The sequence below is a fragment of the Herpailurus yagouaroundi genome, unplaced genomic scaffold (genome assembly GCF_014898765.1).
Source record: "Herpailurus yagouaroundi ecotype Mexico unplaced genomic scaffold, PumYag 188, whole genome shotgun sequence".
Taxonomy (NCBI): domain Eukaryota; kingdom Metazoa; phylum Chordata; class Mammalia; order Carnivora; family Felidae; genus Herpailurus; species Herpailurus yagouaroundi.
The window spans coordinates 25,926,648-25,944,821 of record NW_024412419.1 but is presented as its reverse complement, the minus strand read 5'-3'; the positions used below and the strand labels follow the sequence as shown (position 1 = coordinate 25,944,821).

At 41.1% G+C, this 18,174-nt stretch overlaps 1 protein-coding gene across 1 annotated transcript in view; it reads left to right on the top strand.

Annotated features, from left to right (window-relative positions):
* Positions 1-14,109, top strand: part of SRD5A2 (steroid 5 alpha-reductase 2) — a 41,997-nt gene extending 27,888 nt beyond the window's left edge. Inside the window, exons 2-5 of the mRNA XM_040496443.1 lie at positions 1,999-2,162; positions 6,675-6,776; positions 9,247-9,397; positions 12,400-14,109. Coding sequence (XP_040352377.1) covers positions 1,999-2,162; positions 6,675-6,776; positions 9,247-9,397; positions 12,400-12,466 — 484 coding nt within the window. The 3' untranslated portion in view covers positions 12,467-14,109. The remainder of the gene's footprint in view (positions 1-1,998; positions 2,163-6,674; positions 6,777-9,246; positions 9,398-12,399) is intronic.
* Positions 14,110-18,174: the final 4,065 nt, after the last annotated feature.

Sequence of the window (18,174 nt, the reverse complement as noted above, 5' to 3'; positions counted from 1 at the left end):
TTAAGAATAGCCCCACCTACAACTGGCTGACTCAGTCACTAGAGCTTACAACTCTTGATCTTAGGGTTGTGAGTTTGAGCCCCACATTAGGAGTAGAGTTTACTTAGCCCCACCTAGTATTAAGATATATATTAAAAGTACAATTATTAAAACAGTGTAATACTGGCAATCAATAGATCAATGGAAAAGAATCGAGAGTCTAGAAGAAGAATCAATTTTTATGGCCGTTTAATAATACCAATGGTAGTGCATGTCAGTGAAAAAAAGAATTAAGTAAATTTACTACCATTAGGAAAAAGATTTAAGTCGGATTCTTATCTAACTTCTTACAACAAAAGAAATTCCAAATGTATCAAAGGTTTAAAAGTAAAATGTAAAATCATTAAATAATGAGTGGTTATAAGACTTTGGAAGCAACCCAAATATCCATCAAAGTAAAATAGATAAACACATGTGATATATTCATACATAACAGTAATATACAACCATGAAAGTATATGAACTATATAGCTTATATGCAACAACATGCTTATATTAACAATAGGAGTTAAAGACATGACATTAATGATACTCTAATAATCATAGAATATGAGTCCATTTGTATGGAATTAAAAATGAACAGAAATAAACCATATTTTTATAGATGCATCCAAATGTGGTAAAATTGTAAAGAAGCAAAAAGAAATTATCACAGAAATCAGGATGGTTGTTATGTCTGGGGTGATGGTGGTACCATGAATAGGGAGGGACCCATGGGAGGCTTCTGGGAGTGATGGGAATGTTCTATTTCTTGACTTGCTTAGTGATTATATGGGTGTTTATTTAATAGTTATGCATTAAACTGTTCACGCACGGGGCGCCTGGGGGGCTCAGTCAGTTGGGCTTTGGCTCAGGTCATGACCTCGCGGTCTGTGAGTTCGTGCCCCATGTCAGGCTGTGTGCTGACAGCTCAGAGCCTGTAGCCTGCTTTGGATTCTGTGTCTCCTTCTCTCTCTGCTCCTCCCCTGCTCACACTCTGTCTCTCTTTCATTCTCTCAAAAATAAATAAAAATATTTTTAAAAATCTTAAAAGACCTGTTCACATAGGTTTATGAACTTACCTGTATGATTGTTATATTGAACGATAAAAGAAGGAAAGTTACAAAGAAGATATAGTTGATGTCTAGCATTCAATTATACCTTGGCAAATTTTTATTTTGAGGCTATTTCTACTTTTTTTAGTTCGATCTTCCTAGATTACTCTAGATTCCATAACATTTAGAGGACTCTCTCTCTTTTCTCACGAGATTTTTCAGTCCACTTTCTAGAAATGCTACAATATCAGTAATTAAGTCTATCAGAGAGACATAGAAAAATGCATCATTGAGTGGCTGCTATAAAAATGTCATTGCACTGCTGCATGGGGCAGGGCAGGCTTTCCCTTTCTTCAGGATGGTATGGATTTTACTTGTAGATTGATATAAAGCTGATCTCCAATTCTGGGCTCATAGGATTGAATTTATTAACTACTGGATGGAGAGGAAATGTAACTTTCAAGGCTGGTCTGAGAATAAAATAAGGTAATAAATGGTGACTACTATGGATTTTAATGAAGTGAGATAAATAATAGCATAAATGATTGCTGTAGAATTGAATAATAATATTCTTTGCATAAGTTCACCGGAAAATGATTTTATAAAATGGGTTTGATGGAGGGCACCTGGGTGTCTCAATCGTTTTAGCATCTGACTTTGGCTCGGGTCATGACCTCATAGTTTGTGCATTTGAATCCTGCTCCAGGTGTACTTGAGCCCCGCTCTGGGCTCCACACTCTCTTACCTTCCCTCCCTCTCTCTCTCTTTGCCCTCCTCTCACTCTCTCTCTCTCTCTCTCTCAAAATAATTAATTAATTAATTAATTAATTAAAAAATGGGCTTGATATAATTGTTTATTGTTTTATCTTATTTGATTTTTTTTTTAAAACAGTGTATCCTGTCCTTTCTTTCCCATATACCCCAGGACATTTGTTTACTCATTGCGTACTAGAGGGAGGCCTTTTCCAGTTGTGTTCCTCGTCAAAGGCTTTGTTTTCTGCATGGGAAATGGACTTCTCCAAGGCTACTATCTGATTTACTGTGCTGAATACCCTGCTGATTGGTACACAGACATACGGTTTAGCCTGGGTGAGTACACCTGACCATCTCCCACCCACACCCCAGTGAATATCCCTTCCAACAGCCTGAATCACCATCACCTCTCCCCACCCTACTGCAATAACCCTTAGTGACTCCCTTCCCCTCTTCTCTCCCTGCTACCAGTCTTTCCTCTATAAAGCAGTAGGAGAGCACTTTGAAAAACATCATTCCCCCCCCCCCCCCGCCCCGAGAATCCTCCAGAACTCTATTACTCTCAGGATGAAATACAAATTCCTTACCACTGTCTCTGCTTCTGACACCCAAATATTGTTGGTCCTGCACGATTTCTCAGCCCTATTTCCTGCCTCCATCCATTTACTGTGCTGTAGCCTCAGGGAACTGCCTGCTGGGCCTGAAATGGCCAAGCTGGTCTGGCCCCAAAACTTTCAAACAGACCATTCCCTCTTTCTAGAATGTTCTGTCCACATATATTCATGGAGATTGGTCCCTCACTTTACTTAGGTCTCTATCAAGTTGTGCCTCCTCAAAGAGACTTTTCCTGACCATTTATCTAAAATAGTAGAAGACACTAATTGTTGAATTTTTTTTTCATTATCTGCAAGAGGAACTCAAGTTGGGAAGTTTCAATTGTGCATTACTTCGACTCAAACCAAAATGCAGGGATTATCCTTAATTTTTCTCTTTACATCACACATCCAGTTCTACCCATCAGCCTAGTACAGCTGCATTTAGTTCCATAACTGTGCCAACTGGGCTCACTTCTCCCTCACTGCTCCAACTTTGTCCTAATCTGAGCAGCGATGACCTCTTGCCGGGACCACGACAGTGAACTTCAAACTAAGCTTCCTACCACTGGTACTGGCCTTCAATAGCCCCTTTTGCACATAGCAGTCAGAGTCCACATTTAAAACCACAAATGACCGGGAGCACCTGGGTGCCTCAGTTGGTTGAGTGTCTGACTCTTGATTTAGGGTCAGGTCATGATCCCAGGGTCACGGGATTGAGCCTTGCATCAGGCTCTGCACTGAGCATGGAGCCTACTTTAAGCGTCTCTGTCTCTGTCTCCCTCTGCCCTTTTCCTCTGCTCTGTGCACTCTCTCTCTCTCTCTCTCTCAAAAAAAAAAAAAAAAAAAGAAAGAGAAGTAAAAAGAAAACACAAATGACTGGAGGATTAGTTATATGAATGCCGATACACGCACACAATGGAGTGTTCTGGAGCCACAGACACAAACAAACAAAATAAAACAAAAACAAGGAAGGTCTCTGTGTGTTCCTGTAAGATGTCTCCAGAATATGTGGTTATATAAAAATCAAGTGTGAACAGTATATATAGTATGCTACTTGTCATGTAAAAATGGTGGGAGGGAAGTGTGTGTGTGTGTGTGTGTGTAAAACTGGAAAAGGGAGTATCAGATTGATAAAAACTAAAAAGGTAACACAAAGATTTTCAGGGAAAGAGAATGGGATGGTGGGCAGAGCTTCTCTTTTGATATGGTTGTGTCCTTTGAATCACAAAACTTCATAACTTAGGTAAAAAAAAAAAAATCTAAGTGGGGGCACCTGACTGGTTCAGTCCAGGGAGAAGGTACTCTTGGTCTTGGGGTTGTGAGTTTGAGCCCCATGTGGGGTGTAGAGATTACTTAAATAAAACTTAAAAAAAATCTATGATACGCATCAAGGAGGTCACTTGTTGGGATGAGCATTGGGTGTTACGTGGAAGTGATGAATCATTGGGTTCTACTCCTGAAACCAATACCACACTGTATGTTAACTAACTTGAATTTTAAAAAATAAATTTAAAGAAAACTTAAAAAAATCTAAATGGAAAAAGTTCCCTAAAATTGGGAACAAATAAATGTACCTAACTATATATCAAGCTGGTAACATAACCACACAGGAAAATGACTTATGCCAGTTTACAGGAAATAAGGCAAATGAAGAAGTAAGTTGAATGGCACCATGAGAAAATGAGCCAGTCTTATCTAGAAAGGGGAGCATTCTGAGGTACAAGAGTCCAGTCTTTTCAAGAAGTCAGTGCCCTGAAAAAATGTTTTAAAAAGGTAGAGGTCAAAATGGTCTTAAAAGAGATAATGACCAACTACAAGATATGGTCCTATGTTGGACTTTGGTTTGCTCAACCCAGCTATAAGGAGCATTTTGCTTCTTCCTGGGGAAATTGAAATCTGGCCTAGATACTACACAAGATGAAAATCTGGAAGGATACGCACTAAGGTGTTTAACGGTGGTAATTTCTGGGTGGTGGGAATAAGGTGTCTTGATTTTCTTATTTTTACAAATTCACATGTAGTATTCCACATATTTATTTCTTTTGTAATATTAATAAACAGAAATAAGTTCCTATTTTTCCCTGCTTAAAACCTGACACTGGCTTTCTCTTGCACTTAAAAATCCAAACTCCTCACCAAGGTATATAATGCTTACTGTGTTTTTTTTAATTATCATCCAGTCCACATTTTCTCACTTTTCCCTCTATCTTAAAGTTTCAACTGCAAAGTTTTTACTTCTTAGTCATGGTAAACCTATTCTAGCCTCAGGGCCTTTGCACCTAATCCCTATACTAGATTGCTGTCCCTCAGATCTGTGCGTTCTCATTATTCAAATCACAGGACAAATGCCAAATCTTCAGAAAAGATTTTCCACCTCATCTAAAGTAGAGACACCACTTCCCCTCCCCAGCTCATTCTCTATCTCATGATCCTATAATCTTCTGCTTTGGTGTGACATTATATAATTAAAACAATTTTAATTATTTGAATTCATTTGTTTCCTTCCACTAAAATGTAAGCTCCATGAGAACAGACACCTCGACTGTTTTCTCACTACTGTATCCCTGATGTTTAGGACAGTGCTTGGTACATAGTTAACAGTAAATAGTAGTTGAATGAATAAGTGAATTGAATAGATGAATGAATGAACACATAAGTGAGTCTTGTACCATCCTTGTGAAATAGGTACTGTTAGAATCTCCATTTTACAGATGACAAAATGGAGGCTGAGAGAAGGTCAGTGACTTGCCCAAGGACACACAGCACAGACTCTGAGTCCAAGGTTCCTGCTTTGTCCACTGCTGTGCATGCTATCTCCCCTCCTTCTCTCAACGTCTTGCCTTTGGTGTCTCTCCCCAGTTTCCTCTTCTTCCAGGCCAATAACTAAAAAAAAAAATATTATCGGAGTATAGTTGACATACAATGTTATATTAGTTTCAGATGCACACCATGGTGATTCAGCAATTCTATACATTATTCAGAGATCACCAAGATAAGTGTAGTCACCATTTGATGCCATACCACGGCCAATGATCTTTCGACTAGACAAGACTGAAAATCATATCATATTGTATTTCATATCACACTAAATGAGGTGAGAGTAGATCTGACTGTTTTGAATTCAAGTGTTCTTGCTTTTTGCCTCATGTGTTTTGATCGGTACAAATACACATCGTTGAGAGGTGAGGTTGGGCATCTATGTGGAAAAATAGAGTGTTTCTGGGTTGTAATGGTGCCCATTGGGGTGTAAGACCTAGCATCCCTTATCCTGGCTCTCCTCACCTCAGACCAGGGCTCTTTCTGAACCAATGAATGGGGAACAAGTGTGTGTGTGTGTGTGTGTGTGTGTGTGTGTGTGTGTGTGTGTGACTGACAGTGGTGGAAACCAGTTTACTAGGTGCCAGTCTCCCTAGTCCAGCTCATGTTACTTTCATGCGAATGGATGTATCAATGAGGAATGCTCTGAGCATTGAGTCACAGAAAACCAGTTCATAATGACTTAAATAATTAAGAATTTATATTTCTTACATAGCAAGAATGTTCAAAGGCAGGTGACTTCTGCATCCCTTCAGTTGCTTACAGATGTCATTAAGATCCCAGGAACTTTCTATACTTTCTTTTCCACTGTTCTTAACATGTTTGTATGTGGTCCTCATGATATTCACTCCAGGACTGCAAGACAGTTGCTATAACTCGAGGCATCACATCTGGCAATGAATGAGGAGGGTGACAGAAGAAGGGCTGTTCCATCTGCCCTGTTATCAGAGAAGCAAAACATTTCCAAGGAAACACCCAGAACATTCACTTCCCTTTACATCCTTGTGGCAGAAACAGGTCACATGACCACTTTTCAGACTTCCAGCCTCTATAGTGTGGAAAGGCAAAGGAAGGGGATTTGGAATTCCTTGTTGAGTTTGCCAATCACAATTTAATTATTTGTGAATGAGTCAAAAGCTCGCTCTTCATTCATTCATTCATTCATTCAAGTATTGGCCGATGGTGTTGCCTCCCTTTTTCTTCTCTGCCACCTGCCTCTATCATATGACACAGTTCTATGAAACAATGTGGCCTCTCCACCAAATTTGGGACCATGACTAATTGGCCACCCTTTGACATTATTTGTAGCATCCTCAGAATTTGAAATTGAATGCCCTTGTCTCCATTTTTAGGAAGAAAAAAAAACTTAGCTTGTGAGAAAAACACCAAAATCAGGATACATTTTTAACTTCTTCCTTCTGTCTTCTTTGCTAAGGTGTCTTCTTATTTATTTTGGGAATGGGGATCAACATTCATAGCGACTGTATACTGCGCCAGCTCAGGAAGCCTGGAGAAGTCATCTATAGGATTCCACAAGGTAATGTCTCTCCTGCCCTCCAGATTTCTACTCTTCCTTGGGAGCCTTTCCCAGGGATTATGCTATGAACGGCAAATGGGGGGGGGGGTGAGCAGTGAGGGCACAAATGACACACTATATCTCCATTTGCCTCTGACATCCCCTCCCACCCCACAACACATTTGTGTTTTTTATCTAAACCTGGAAGTTCAAGAAAGGCAGAGGCATCCTCAGGAAGGTGTGAGATCATAACACCCTAAAGGTGGGGTAGTGCAAGGCTGGGGGCAAGGTGGAAATAGGCTACCACCTAGTTACAATAGGTATGATTACATGTGCTGGGTTAGGCTTCTCTAGAGACACAGAACCACTAGGATACAGATACGGATACAGATATATATATATATATATATATATATATATATATATATATATGGAGAAATTTATTCTGAGGAATTGATTATGGAATTGATTATGGAAGCTGAGAAGTCCTATGATCTGTTACGTGCACGTTGGAGACCCAGGAAAGCTGGTGGTGTAAATTCCAATCTGAGTGCAGGAAAAGACTAACATCCCAGCTTAAAGACAGTCAGGCAGAGAGAGTGAATTTTCCCTTACTCGGCCTTTTTGTTCTATTCAGGCCTTCAGTGGATTGGGTGAGGCCCACCCTCATCAGGGAGGGAAATCTGCTTCAGTCAGTGTATAGATTCAAACATTAATCTCTTCCAGGAACGCTCTCATGGACATACCCAGAAATAGTATTTAACCAAATATCTAGGCACTTTATGGCCCGGTCAGGTTAACGCAAAAAGTTAAGCATCATGTGTTGGTCCTTCCTGAGTCAGCAGATAAAGATGAATCCTGTATGACTTGTCTTTTCCAGTTGACCTAGATTTGTCTAGTGAGTAGTCAGGGCTATATTTCCTACCACTTGTATTTTCTTAAAGGTGTGGAGAGCCATAATTAATCACAAGTTAGGATGGGAGGTCTTGCAACTACAAATGCATTCTCAGATATAAAGTCACAGGATATTTGAAACCCTAACTGTTCCCAAGAAATCAGGGTGTGAGGTTGACAAACATAAGCAGCTGAGAGTGAACCAGTCCAAGTAATCCTTGGATATTTTAGGTGGTACTTATATAGGTTTAACCTCCTTTAACCTAAAAAGGATGGCTCCCATCCTTTTTGATGTAAATGGAACCTAAATTTTCCTAAGTTACAATATGGTATTAATATTCATTTTTAAAAATTTAAATGTTGCTGACATCCTAATGGTATCTTACATAAAACAAAAATAATGCCATACATTGATAAATACCATTTGCTGCATTCACAGGCAATTTATAGACCCTTTGCAGTAGGACAGTGGTTCCTCCCAGGGTCTGGAAAATCACAGGTCTGGAACTACTGAGGCAGTGTCATCTTTAAGGAAGATAAATTTAAGGGGCTGTGGGATTTTAAATATTCACTCACTAACCAAACAAAGAAGAGCAAAGAATGCTCTTAAAAGCCCCATTGTCGAAGTTAGTTTCCAACTTTAAGGTATGTTAGAGAATGATTTGAAAACAAAATATTCTTGGGGCGTCTGGGTGGCTCAGCTGGTTAAGCATCAGACTCTTAAGTTTGGCTCAGGTCACGATCCCCGGGTTGGTGAGTTCTAGCCCGGCATCAGCCTACAGGCTGACAGTGGGGAGCCTGCTTGAGATTCTCTCTCTCCCTATCTCTCTGCCCCTCCCACACAGACATGTGTGCTCTCTCCCTCTTTCTCAAAATAAATAAACTTAAAAAAAATAAGAAAACAACAAAATATTCTTTATAGAATTGTGGAAGGAAAACAACTAGTTTTGGGTGAGTTTCCCAGTTTAGTGTGGGGCAGAAAGTGGATATATTTACTGTCATTGGAAATGTGTTGGTTTCTATTTATAGTTTTGATATCAGACATACATGGTTGGATAGAAAAGTAAACCTTGAAAATCAGCAGAAGCAGATCTTGTGGCGGCGGGGGGCTGGGGGCGCAGTCCCCAAATCTACTTCTGGCATCAACTCAGGTTTTTATTGTCACACTGTGTGTTGTTGCATTTTGTCTGAGTGCCAGCGTGAAATATGCTGGCGGCAGTGTGGGTGTCCGCGGGAGAAGGGAGAAGGTGAGAGGTGGCCTGGAAACATTACTTAATAGAACGAAACAAACCCCACACCTCCTGCCCCTCTTCTGCGTCCTGTCTGGGAGCCAGTGGTGCAGCCGTTGCTAGAGACTGGCTGGAGCCTGTCAAGAAGTTGCTGCCACTCCTCGTGATTCTGGGATGTTCCGAGAACAACAGGCTGCGTCACTTTGTTTTCCCTTGTCCCCAAGAAAACTGCCCTAGACTGCAGTGACCATAAGGAAGTCCTCAGCCCCTTGTCCATTGTAGCTCCCCTTTGTATTTCTACATAGGAGGAGCGGTTTTAATGTGGCAATGATCCAGTTCCGATGATTCTTTCTTTCTTCTGCATGCAGGTGGCTTGTTTACCTACGTTTCTGGAGCCAATTTCCTTGGTGAGATCATTGAATGGATCGGCTATGCCCTGGCCACGTGGTCGCTCCCAGCGCTTGCATTTGCCTTTTTCTCACTTTGTTTCCTTGGGCTGCGAGCTTTTCACCACCATAGGTAAACTTTGCACTCAGGGTGGCAGCATCCAAGTAGCTTTCTTCTCTAAACAGGCTTTCAGCCCTGGGAGTCAGATAGATGTAGAAACTAAGACATGTGTTTGTATAAGGTAAAATTGATACAGTTTTCTGGACTGGTAAATTCTGACTTCCTGGGCTTTCACTGAACTTGGAATTTAGCCAGATGACAGTATTGTAAAAAAAAAAAAATTTTTTTTTCTATGAGGAAAACTAAACCCATTGGGGAGTGACTTGGGGAGCCACCTAACGCCTTGATGAAGAAGGCTTCCCAGGGAGAAGCACCTTGTGTCCTCATATGTTAGGCGGCTCTGTGCCCTCCTAGCAGGCTCACCTGCTGGTGGGTGGATCCTGGGTGGCAGTGGGCTATAGGGAAGGGTCAAGAGGCACAAGGAGTGCTTCAGTTCAACTCACTTCCATTTCTCTGCTTCAGTTCATTTCACTTCTGCCACATTTCTAAGTGTGTTCCGTGGGCGGAACTTTCCGCAGCCTCACAGGTAATTCTGAGGGACAGCCAGGATACAGTCCCACCAAGGCACAGCCTGGCCCCAGGTCTTGTGGGGCTCCTTTCTTTAATTCTAGGCTTGGTGCTAACAGTCCAGGTAATCAAAGAGCCTTGGAAACTCTGGGATTATTTTCTTGGAATCTGTGCAATATTCGGGCTTACTTGGGTATGGGTACTTCCCTTTCCCTCTACCTCCTCCCTCCATAAGTCATAGCCAAGGTCATTGCTGGCTTCCTGGGAAGGCAGGGTAAGTGAGTGCTTATGTGGTATGATTTCAGGACTGTCCCCTCACCTGGGTAATTGTACGGGTTTGGAAACTTTTCTCTGTAGGACTAGCCTAAAGCTTTACTAACTTCCACCTCCCTCCCAAACCCTGCACCTTGGATGGGGTGGGGACCAAAGCATTGACTAAATGTCTCACTGCAGGGGGAAGGAAGGTAACATGCTAAGTTGTTACCAGGCTTTGAACTTGAATTTCAGATCCTTTCTCTAAAATGGCATTTGTTAAGAAGGGCATTTGTTGGAATGAGCACTGGGTGTTATATGTAAGTGATGAATCACTAAATTCTGCTGAAATCATTATTATACTATATGTTAACTAACTTGGATTTAAATAAAATTTAAAAATTAAAAAAAATAGGGGCACCTGGGTGGGTCAGTCGGTTGAGCGTCCGACTTCGGCTCAGGTCATGATCTCGTGGTCTGTGAGTTCGTGCCCCATGTCGGGCTCTGTGCTGACAGCTCAGAACCTGGAGGTTGTTTCGGATTCTGTGTCTCCTGCTCTCTCTGCCCCTCCCCTGCGCATGCTCTTTCTCTCTCTCTGTCAAAAATAAATTAACATAAAAAAATTTTTTTTAATTAAAAAAAATAAAACGTCATTTGTGGCTGGAGACAGAGAGAAAGAGAGAGAGAGAGAGAGCGAGCGATAGCCAAGGGGAGAATAGCCTTGGAACCAGGATCTGGGGGACCCTTAGTCTCCTGCATAGGTGTTTTAGTTGGGCTAATGATTAATTTCATAGTTTAGAAGGTTAAACCAAGAATGGGTTCTTTTCCTTGGAGTGGAATTTATGCAGACCTGTCAGAAATGAATAAAACAGTAGCTGTCCTCATGACCCGTGCCAGCCACCTCCTAGACTTGGTGGGGACAGGCTGCAGAGCACCCTTCCTCTCTTGAGGCAGTCTGCTCACCACCAGAGGTGGAGAGGGAGAGGGCAGAGAGGGCATCAGCCAGCAGTTCGAGGAGCCCTGAGAAGTGGTCTCAGTGGAGCTGGTCAGGGGAAGGACAGCATTTCCACCAGAGGTTTCCAGCTGGTGCCCCAACAAATTCCTAAGTGTGGCCCTGTCCTGTTAGGTCAGACTGCTCCAGAGGGAGGCCCAGAGGGCATAATCATAGCACCGGAAACATGCCACCTCTCATCGGATATTATTACTGGGTGTCCCCCAGTTCAAATTAAGGCACTTTAACAGAGTGCATCATCTTGACTATAACCTGAGAACTACCAGCTTCAGTTAGCTAGGAGGACAGACTGGTCACTGAAGGAGAAAGCCATTTCACAACTTCTGTTAATCTTTCAGGGTTGCCGAAACAGATGGCCGCAAACCGAGTGTCTTAAAACAATAGAAATTTATTTCCTTGTGGTTCTGGAGGCAGAAGTCTGAAATCAAAGTGGATATAGGGTCATATTCTCTCTGAAGGCTCTAAGAGAGAATCCCTCCCTGCCTCTTTCCGGCTTCTGGTTGCACCTGCCGTCCGAGGTGTCCCATGGTTTACACAGCTCCATTCCTAACCTCTGCCTCTGTCCCCACATGGCCTCCTTCCCTGCCTGTCTCTGTTGTGGTGTCTCTTCTCCCCTTCAGTCATACTGGATTAAGGGCCTTCCCTACTCCAGTATGATCTCATCTTACCTTAATAAATTATATCTGCAATGGCCCTATTTCCAGGTAGGGGGTTAAGGCTTCAAGCATCTATTCTGGGGGACACAATTCAACCCATAACACAAGATAACATTTTCTTGGCATTCCCAGGCCTCATGAGGGGATATTCGCCTGGGAACATTACCAGGTCTCTAGGAGTAACCTTGCCCATTGTCTTTGGGGTCTTTGGTTCCTTATTTCCCGGTTGAATCCATTGAGCAATTCTTTCTGGCTTATACTTTTTTTTTTTATTGTGGCAAAATACACATAACATAAAATTTACCATTTTAGCCATTTTAAATGTACCATTCAGTCATCTTAAAGTACATCCATAATGTTGTGCAACCATCACCACTGTCCTCTGGCTGTTACTTTTTATTTCCCAACACAAGAAGCTTCAACATGTACAGAAGAGGGTGCAGGAGGGAGAAAGAAGATGGACAAATGGCCATGTGGAAGAGTCAGGCCCTGAATAACTGTAGGTTGATTAGTCATAAGGATTTCAGACCCAGTGAACCTCCACTGTTGACCACTGCTTATTATAATTATCCTTTCTTGTCTTTTAGGTTCTACCTCAAGATGTTTGAGGACTACCCCAAATCTCGGAAAGCCCTCATTCCATTCATCTTTTAAAGAAACCAGATAAAAAGGAACAGAGCTCCCACATGACTGTCGAGCACCATCAGGCTGCTGAACCTGTAACTTTTAAAGCTGCACTGTGCATATACATAATAGTAGGCTTCTTGCGTTCCAACAGCTGTCCTGGAGATCCTGTGAGGTGGGTACTTAGTGTGTACTCCACTGTCCCAGAGCGTCTCTTTCCTGATCTCCTTTTGAAGCTTCGACAAGGCTCTTTTCCACACAGAGGCATCTATCTGCTTCTTAGCTATTCCTTCTAGAAAGTATAGAACTTCCCTATACTTTTTTCTTTGGGTGATCTGAGTACGTGTGGCTGAATACCTACTCTACATCAATGTAAGACATCTCTGTAGTCAGAGAGGTTCCCAGTTGAGGGCATTGCTTATAGACTTTATTAAAGGTACATATTTTATACCCATACAAATTAGCAGATATTGAAAATCTGAAGCTGCATGGATCCTGAGCAAATCTACTCCCAAATGGAAACTCAGTCACACTTTCCTTTTCCTTAGTTAATTATGAAAGATGTGAGATGGACTTTTAATAGAGGAGGCTGTCTTCATCTTGCTAAAGATGCAACGATGCACTGACCCCATTTCAAATTTGTATATTATCTCAGTGCCCCTATCTTCTGAAAGATTCCATGATCCCTGTTGGAGATATCCCCAGAACTGGTGTGAGTTTTATTGAAGGACGGCTTTTCATGACCACAAAGAGAAAGACATGACTCTGGTTGGTTCCTGAGAGAATTAAAAAAAAGTGTTTTATAGTAGACATTGTCAACTCTGGTATTCTCTGAAACCTGTGGAAATATCCAAGTAATGAGAGAATGTTAAAGAAGGGAATTGACTGGATAAGATCATACATGGCTTGCCTGAAGACAATTGCAGTGACACTGAAGCATATCAGAAGCACTCAGCAGCTCTCCTCTTCTGAGATTTCTTCACTGCAGTCCTCGGGATCTGATCAGGAAGGCATTTCCTGGGGGTAGACTGAACAGCAGTCCTCAGAATCCCTGAGGGCAGATGCTGAACCTCTGCCTCTGAACCAGAGGGACGCAACTGGGCAGAAGACCTGTTTTGTTTGGCTCAGACAGGGCTTCACACATAGTTTGACTTCCTTTTTTTCAACATTTGAAGTTTCCAAAATTTCAAAGTTAGGTCTCTACATTTCAATTGTCTTTAAAAAGTTGGAGGATCTGAGATCATGAAGCCCACTAAGAATGGGGACTGATCAGCTAGTAGGCATTAGAATTTGCAACCTCGGTGGAGGGGTCACCTAGCATGGGAACTTGACATCGGGCTCTCTAGGGAGGGGCTGAACATTCATAATCAGAATGTACAAAAATATTTGTCCCCTCAGGTCCAGGTTTGTGGCAAGTGTTGGTAATATTTAGCAAGCCCTTTTGAGAAATGAACACTAGGTTTATCACACGAGGTACTAAGTACAGAAATTCGCTATATAAGAAACATAGAATGCTCAGAAGATCTAGGAATGATATATATTACTGAAGAATATAAATTGTAATCATATAAGTGTTTTTCTGTTTATTAAATGCCTCTCAAATCATGGATGCTAAGTAATTTTGTTTGAATTTAAAGATCCCTGGGCTCATAAAGATTTTTATAAGGTGTTGACCTGTGGGTTTTTTTTTTGTTGTTGTTGTTTGCCTTTTGTTTTCTTCCTTTTTTTTTTTTTTTTAAAGTATTGCTTCCTTTTTGCTCTTCTGTCTTCATTTTGTCAACTTGAAATAAGGGTCTCTGAGTTGAAAACAAAAGAGAAATATAACTTAACAGTGTGTCTCAGGCACAGCTCAGTACTCCAAGAAGGTGCAGGAAAGGTGCTGGAGAATGTGCTAAGGCTAGATGATACCCCTCATGTTCAAGAATATACAGGTGGGGGAGACATTCTCAGTGAAGTAAACCTTAAGGTGTAGCTTGGGCTCCGTGAAACAAAAGACTTCCAGTTCTCTCCATGACATTGAAAACTGCCTTTATTAAAACTTTTATTTTATTGCCATATAAAATATCTGGGCTGGTCCTTGAACTGTAATAAGTGCTTGATGAATGGCAGCTGCTCTTTGCCTGGTAGGTACAATCTCTGGATAAAACTGTCATTCAGCAATTGCATTTTTTGCCACAAGAGGGTGCTCTCTAGAATTTTTAGGCCAACCCTGATTTAATAAGGTAACTTACATATTTGGAAATTTTAAATACCCTATTGTCATTTCAAGTTAACGTGATCGTCGACTTTTCTTTTTTTAGTTTATTTGTTAGTAATCTTTACACCCAACGTGGGGCTTAAACCTAAGACCACGAGATCAAGAGTCCTACAATCTATCATATCAGCCCAGCCAGGTGTCCCTAATGTGGACTTTCTTAATTTAAATATAATGTGGATTAAACTTCACGTAATCTTAACTCTTCTTTTAAAACTGAAGTACTCTCAGTGTTCTAGGGCCATTGTTTTCAACTCGTTTTCTCTGTGTAGGGCTAGAATATGTATGCAGATGGAGTACAATAAAAGTCTGAAGGGAAGGTATGTTCATCCTTAAATGTATTCCCTTTTTTCCTAAAACTAGAGTGCAACAAAAATATGGTTAGTGTAGGATTCTATGGAGTGGTTTTTGAAACAAGAGGTTAAAATATGCCTGTGGCTTAGCTAACAAAATATTCTGTCTTGCTCTTGCTGAAACTTTCATGGAGGGAACGTTTTCCTCCTGACCTTGTGGGAGATGTTGTAGTGTTCTGTTTGTTTTCAGAATGAAAGAGCCAAAGTACATTTAAGACATCAGCTAGTTCTGCCCCATTCACATAATAGATGGAGACACTGAGACCTGCAGTGTTAAAATGCCTTCCAAGGTCACGTAGCTGGTCAGAGCAGCCATCCTGCTCTTGCCCCTTTAAGAATCAGAAGTTTGTCTTTCTTTGGGCACGTGGGTGGCTCAGTTGGTTAAGCGTCTGGACTCTTGGTTTTGGCTCAGGTCTCGATCTCACGGTTTTGAGTTCGAGCCCCTGGGTCGGGCTCTGGGCTGGCATCTCAGAGCCTACTTGGGGTTCTCTCTCCCTCTCTCTCTGTCCTTCCCCCACTTGTGCTACTTCTGTCTCTCTCAAAATAAATAAACTTAAAAACAAAGTTTGTCTTTCTTCTTAGGGCATAGCAGGCTTTTGTAAGAGAGACCCAGCAGAGCCCACATAGGTAGGCTCTACATAGAATTTAAGGCCTGAACATAATCTGCAATCATTTATTAAGTATTCAAAATACAAAAAAATGGTAAGGGGTGGGAGATATTGTTGAGTTAGACATGATTCTTGTCCTTTAGGGGCTACCATTTAGATTTCTGAGGAACTCATGCAGGAGAAAAACAGCCAGAGCTTCAGTGTGGTGCTACAGTTCAGAATCTACCAATTGTCACATCCATTTTGTGGAATCTGTTACCCGCACTCTGTGGAGAGGATCAGGCTATGCATTATCATGAACCTGTTTCATAAAATGAAGGTGTGGTAGAGATCATGGTGAGTAGAGATGGCATTTGTGTTCTGGAAAGGGTTTCCAGTCCCAAATTACCCTTACCCCCAATGCTTGCCTCCAGAAGGAGCAGCACTGGCTTTACTGTATTCAAAAGGGGGGGGGGGAAGACCTCTAATGAGAAATTTGCAATTAAATAGTGATTTAGGTGGTCTAACCCTTTCAGGAACAAATAAATAAGCCTACGATTTTACTGCCTTGCAGTTTTTTAATAGCTGTCTTGACTTTTTGTGGTAACCTTATGGTAATCTCACCACGAATCAAAAGATAAAGCTCTTGGCACATGAAGGAATGAACTCATGAAGAGTCATTTCCTTTCTTGCCTGGCCTTTTGTTTCTCTAATAGGCTGTGGGCCGAAGTCCAGGCATGGCAAATAAGCTAGGGTAACAATAAATGCTAAGCAAAACCTTCTAGAAAAGGCTGCTGATTGTTTTATGGCATCTCCACTATCCCATGATAAAAGAAAGAGGAATGGTACCAGATGGTGATGTGGGTGCTTGGATGATTTAATAGCCACTGAGTGGATTTATTTTTAAGTAAGAGATTTACTCATTCTCTCTGTAAGTCCATTAGGCTGTGATCTTAAAAGCTTCTATGTTATTTGTATCATGTCCCATTTCTTCCCACCAGCCATAGCTTGGGATGTGGGTGAATGAAATGCACTGTTGAGGAAGGTTAAATATGTACTAACCTGTGTTTAGTTCCTTTTGTCTTAATCTTTGTTAAGTTCAGGGTTTGGCTTTGCTCAGTGAAGTCAGAGGCTAGGTAAGGGATGTCCATTACCCTCTCCCACATGGCAGGCTGGCTGAGAGCAGGAGGAGAACACAGAAAGTGGAGGAGGTGGGCAGTTATGTAGGAGGAGCAGGGGTAGGGGCAGGGGAAGGTGAGCGATAAAGTCAGGGAAAGGGCCTTGGGAGAGGGAGTCTCTCCCGACAGGGTGGGATTCTTTCCTTTCTCTTGCCTTCAGTTTGCATAAGTCTGATCCCTTCCTTATCCTCCCAGAAAAAGAATCCTTCTGGGAGAGAGAATAAGCTCTTCTTAGAGCTCCTTTTTCATAAGGGAAGATGCTTAATTTCTTTAAACACAAGCCATATGGTTGTACCTCACAATAATTTAATTATGTTTCTGTTCACTCACCTCATAAAGATGGTTTTAAGTCTGTACAGCAGTGACACTTGTGAGAAAGAGATAGAGTTGTGCTGAGAAGTGCATGGTAGCATCCAAGTTTGGTGAGGCCAGTGGGGGGATGGGAGCCTCCAGAGGAGTAAGTATCCACAGGGTGTGGCTTTTTCATGGTCTTTCTTTTCCTTTACTCCAGAGGCCCCAAAGGAAAGGATCCTTCCCTACAGGGATGCATTTTTTTCAGCATTGATTAGAAAGCAAATGCCATAAAATCAATTACATTTCTTTAATTAATTCATTAATTAGTTGCATTTAATGCATTTAATTAGTTAATTCATTAATGTAAGATTCTTATGCTAAATCTATAGAGAGAGGTATAAATCTGAATGTGAGCTGTGTTAAGTTAAAGATGTATACTGCATAAACTCTAGAGTGACAACTAAAAAAAAAAGAGATATAGGTAATAAATTAATAGTGGAAACGAAAAGGAATAATAAAAAACAACTCAATCCCAAAATAATGTAGGGAAAGCAGAAGAATTGAATAAAAAACAGATGGGGAAAATAGAAAATAGTGAGATGGTAAATTTAAATCCAACCATATCAGTAATTAGATGAAATGGAAGTGGTATAAGCATTCCAATTAAAAGGCAGAATTTCCAGACTAAATAAAAGAGCAAGATCCAACTATATGCTATATTCAACAAACCTGCTAAAATTACAGTTAGTGGATGGAAAATATATACTATGAAAACATTAGTTAAAATAAATCTGGAGAGGTTATGTTAATATCAGACCAAGTAGATTTTAGAGCAAGGAATATATTTAAAAACATTTTTAATTCTAGTATAGTTAACATACAATGTTATATTAGTTTCAGGTGTTCAATACAGTGATTCAACAGTTCTATCCATAACTTAGTGTTCATCATGATATTAATACCCTTAACCCATTTCACCCATCCCCCGCACCTACCTCCCCTCTAGTAACCATCAGTTTGTTCCCTATAGTTAAGGGTCTGTTTTTTGCTTTGTCTCTTTTTTTATTTGTTT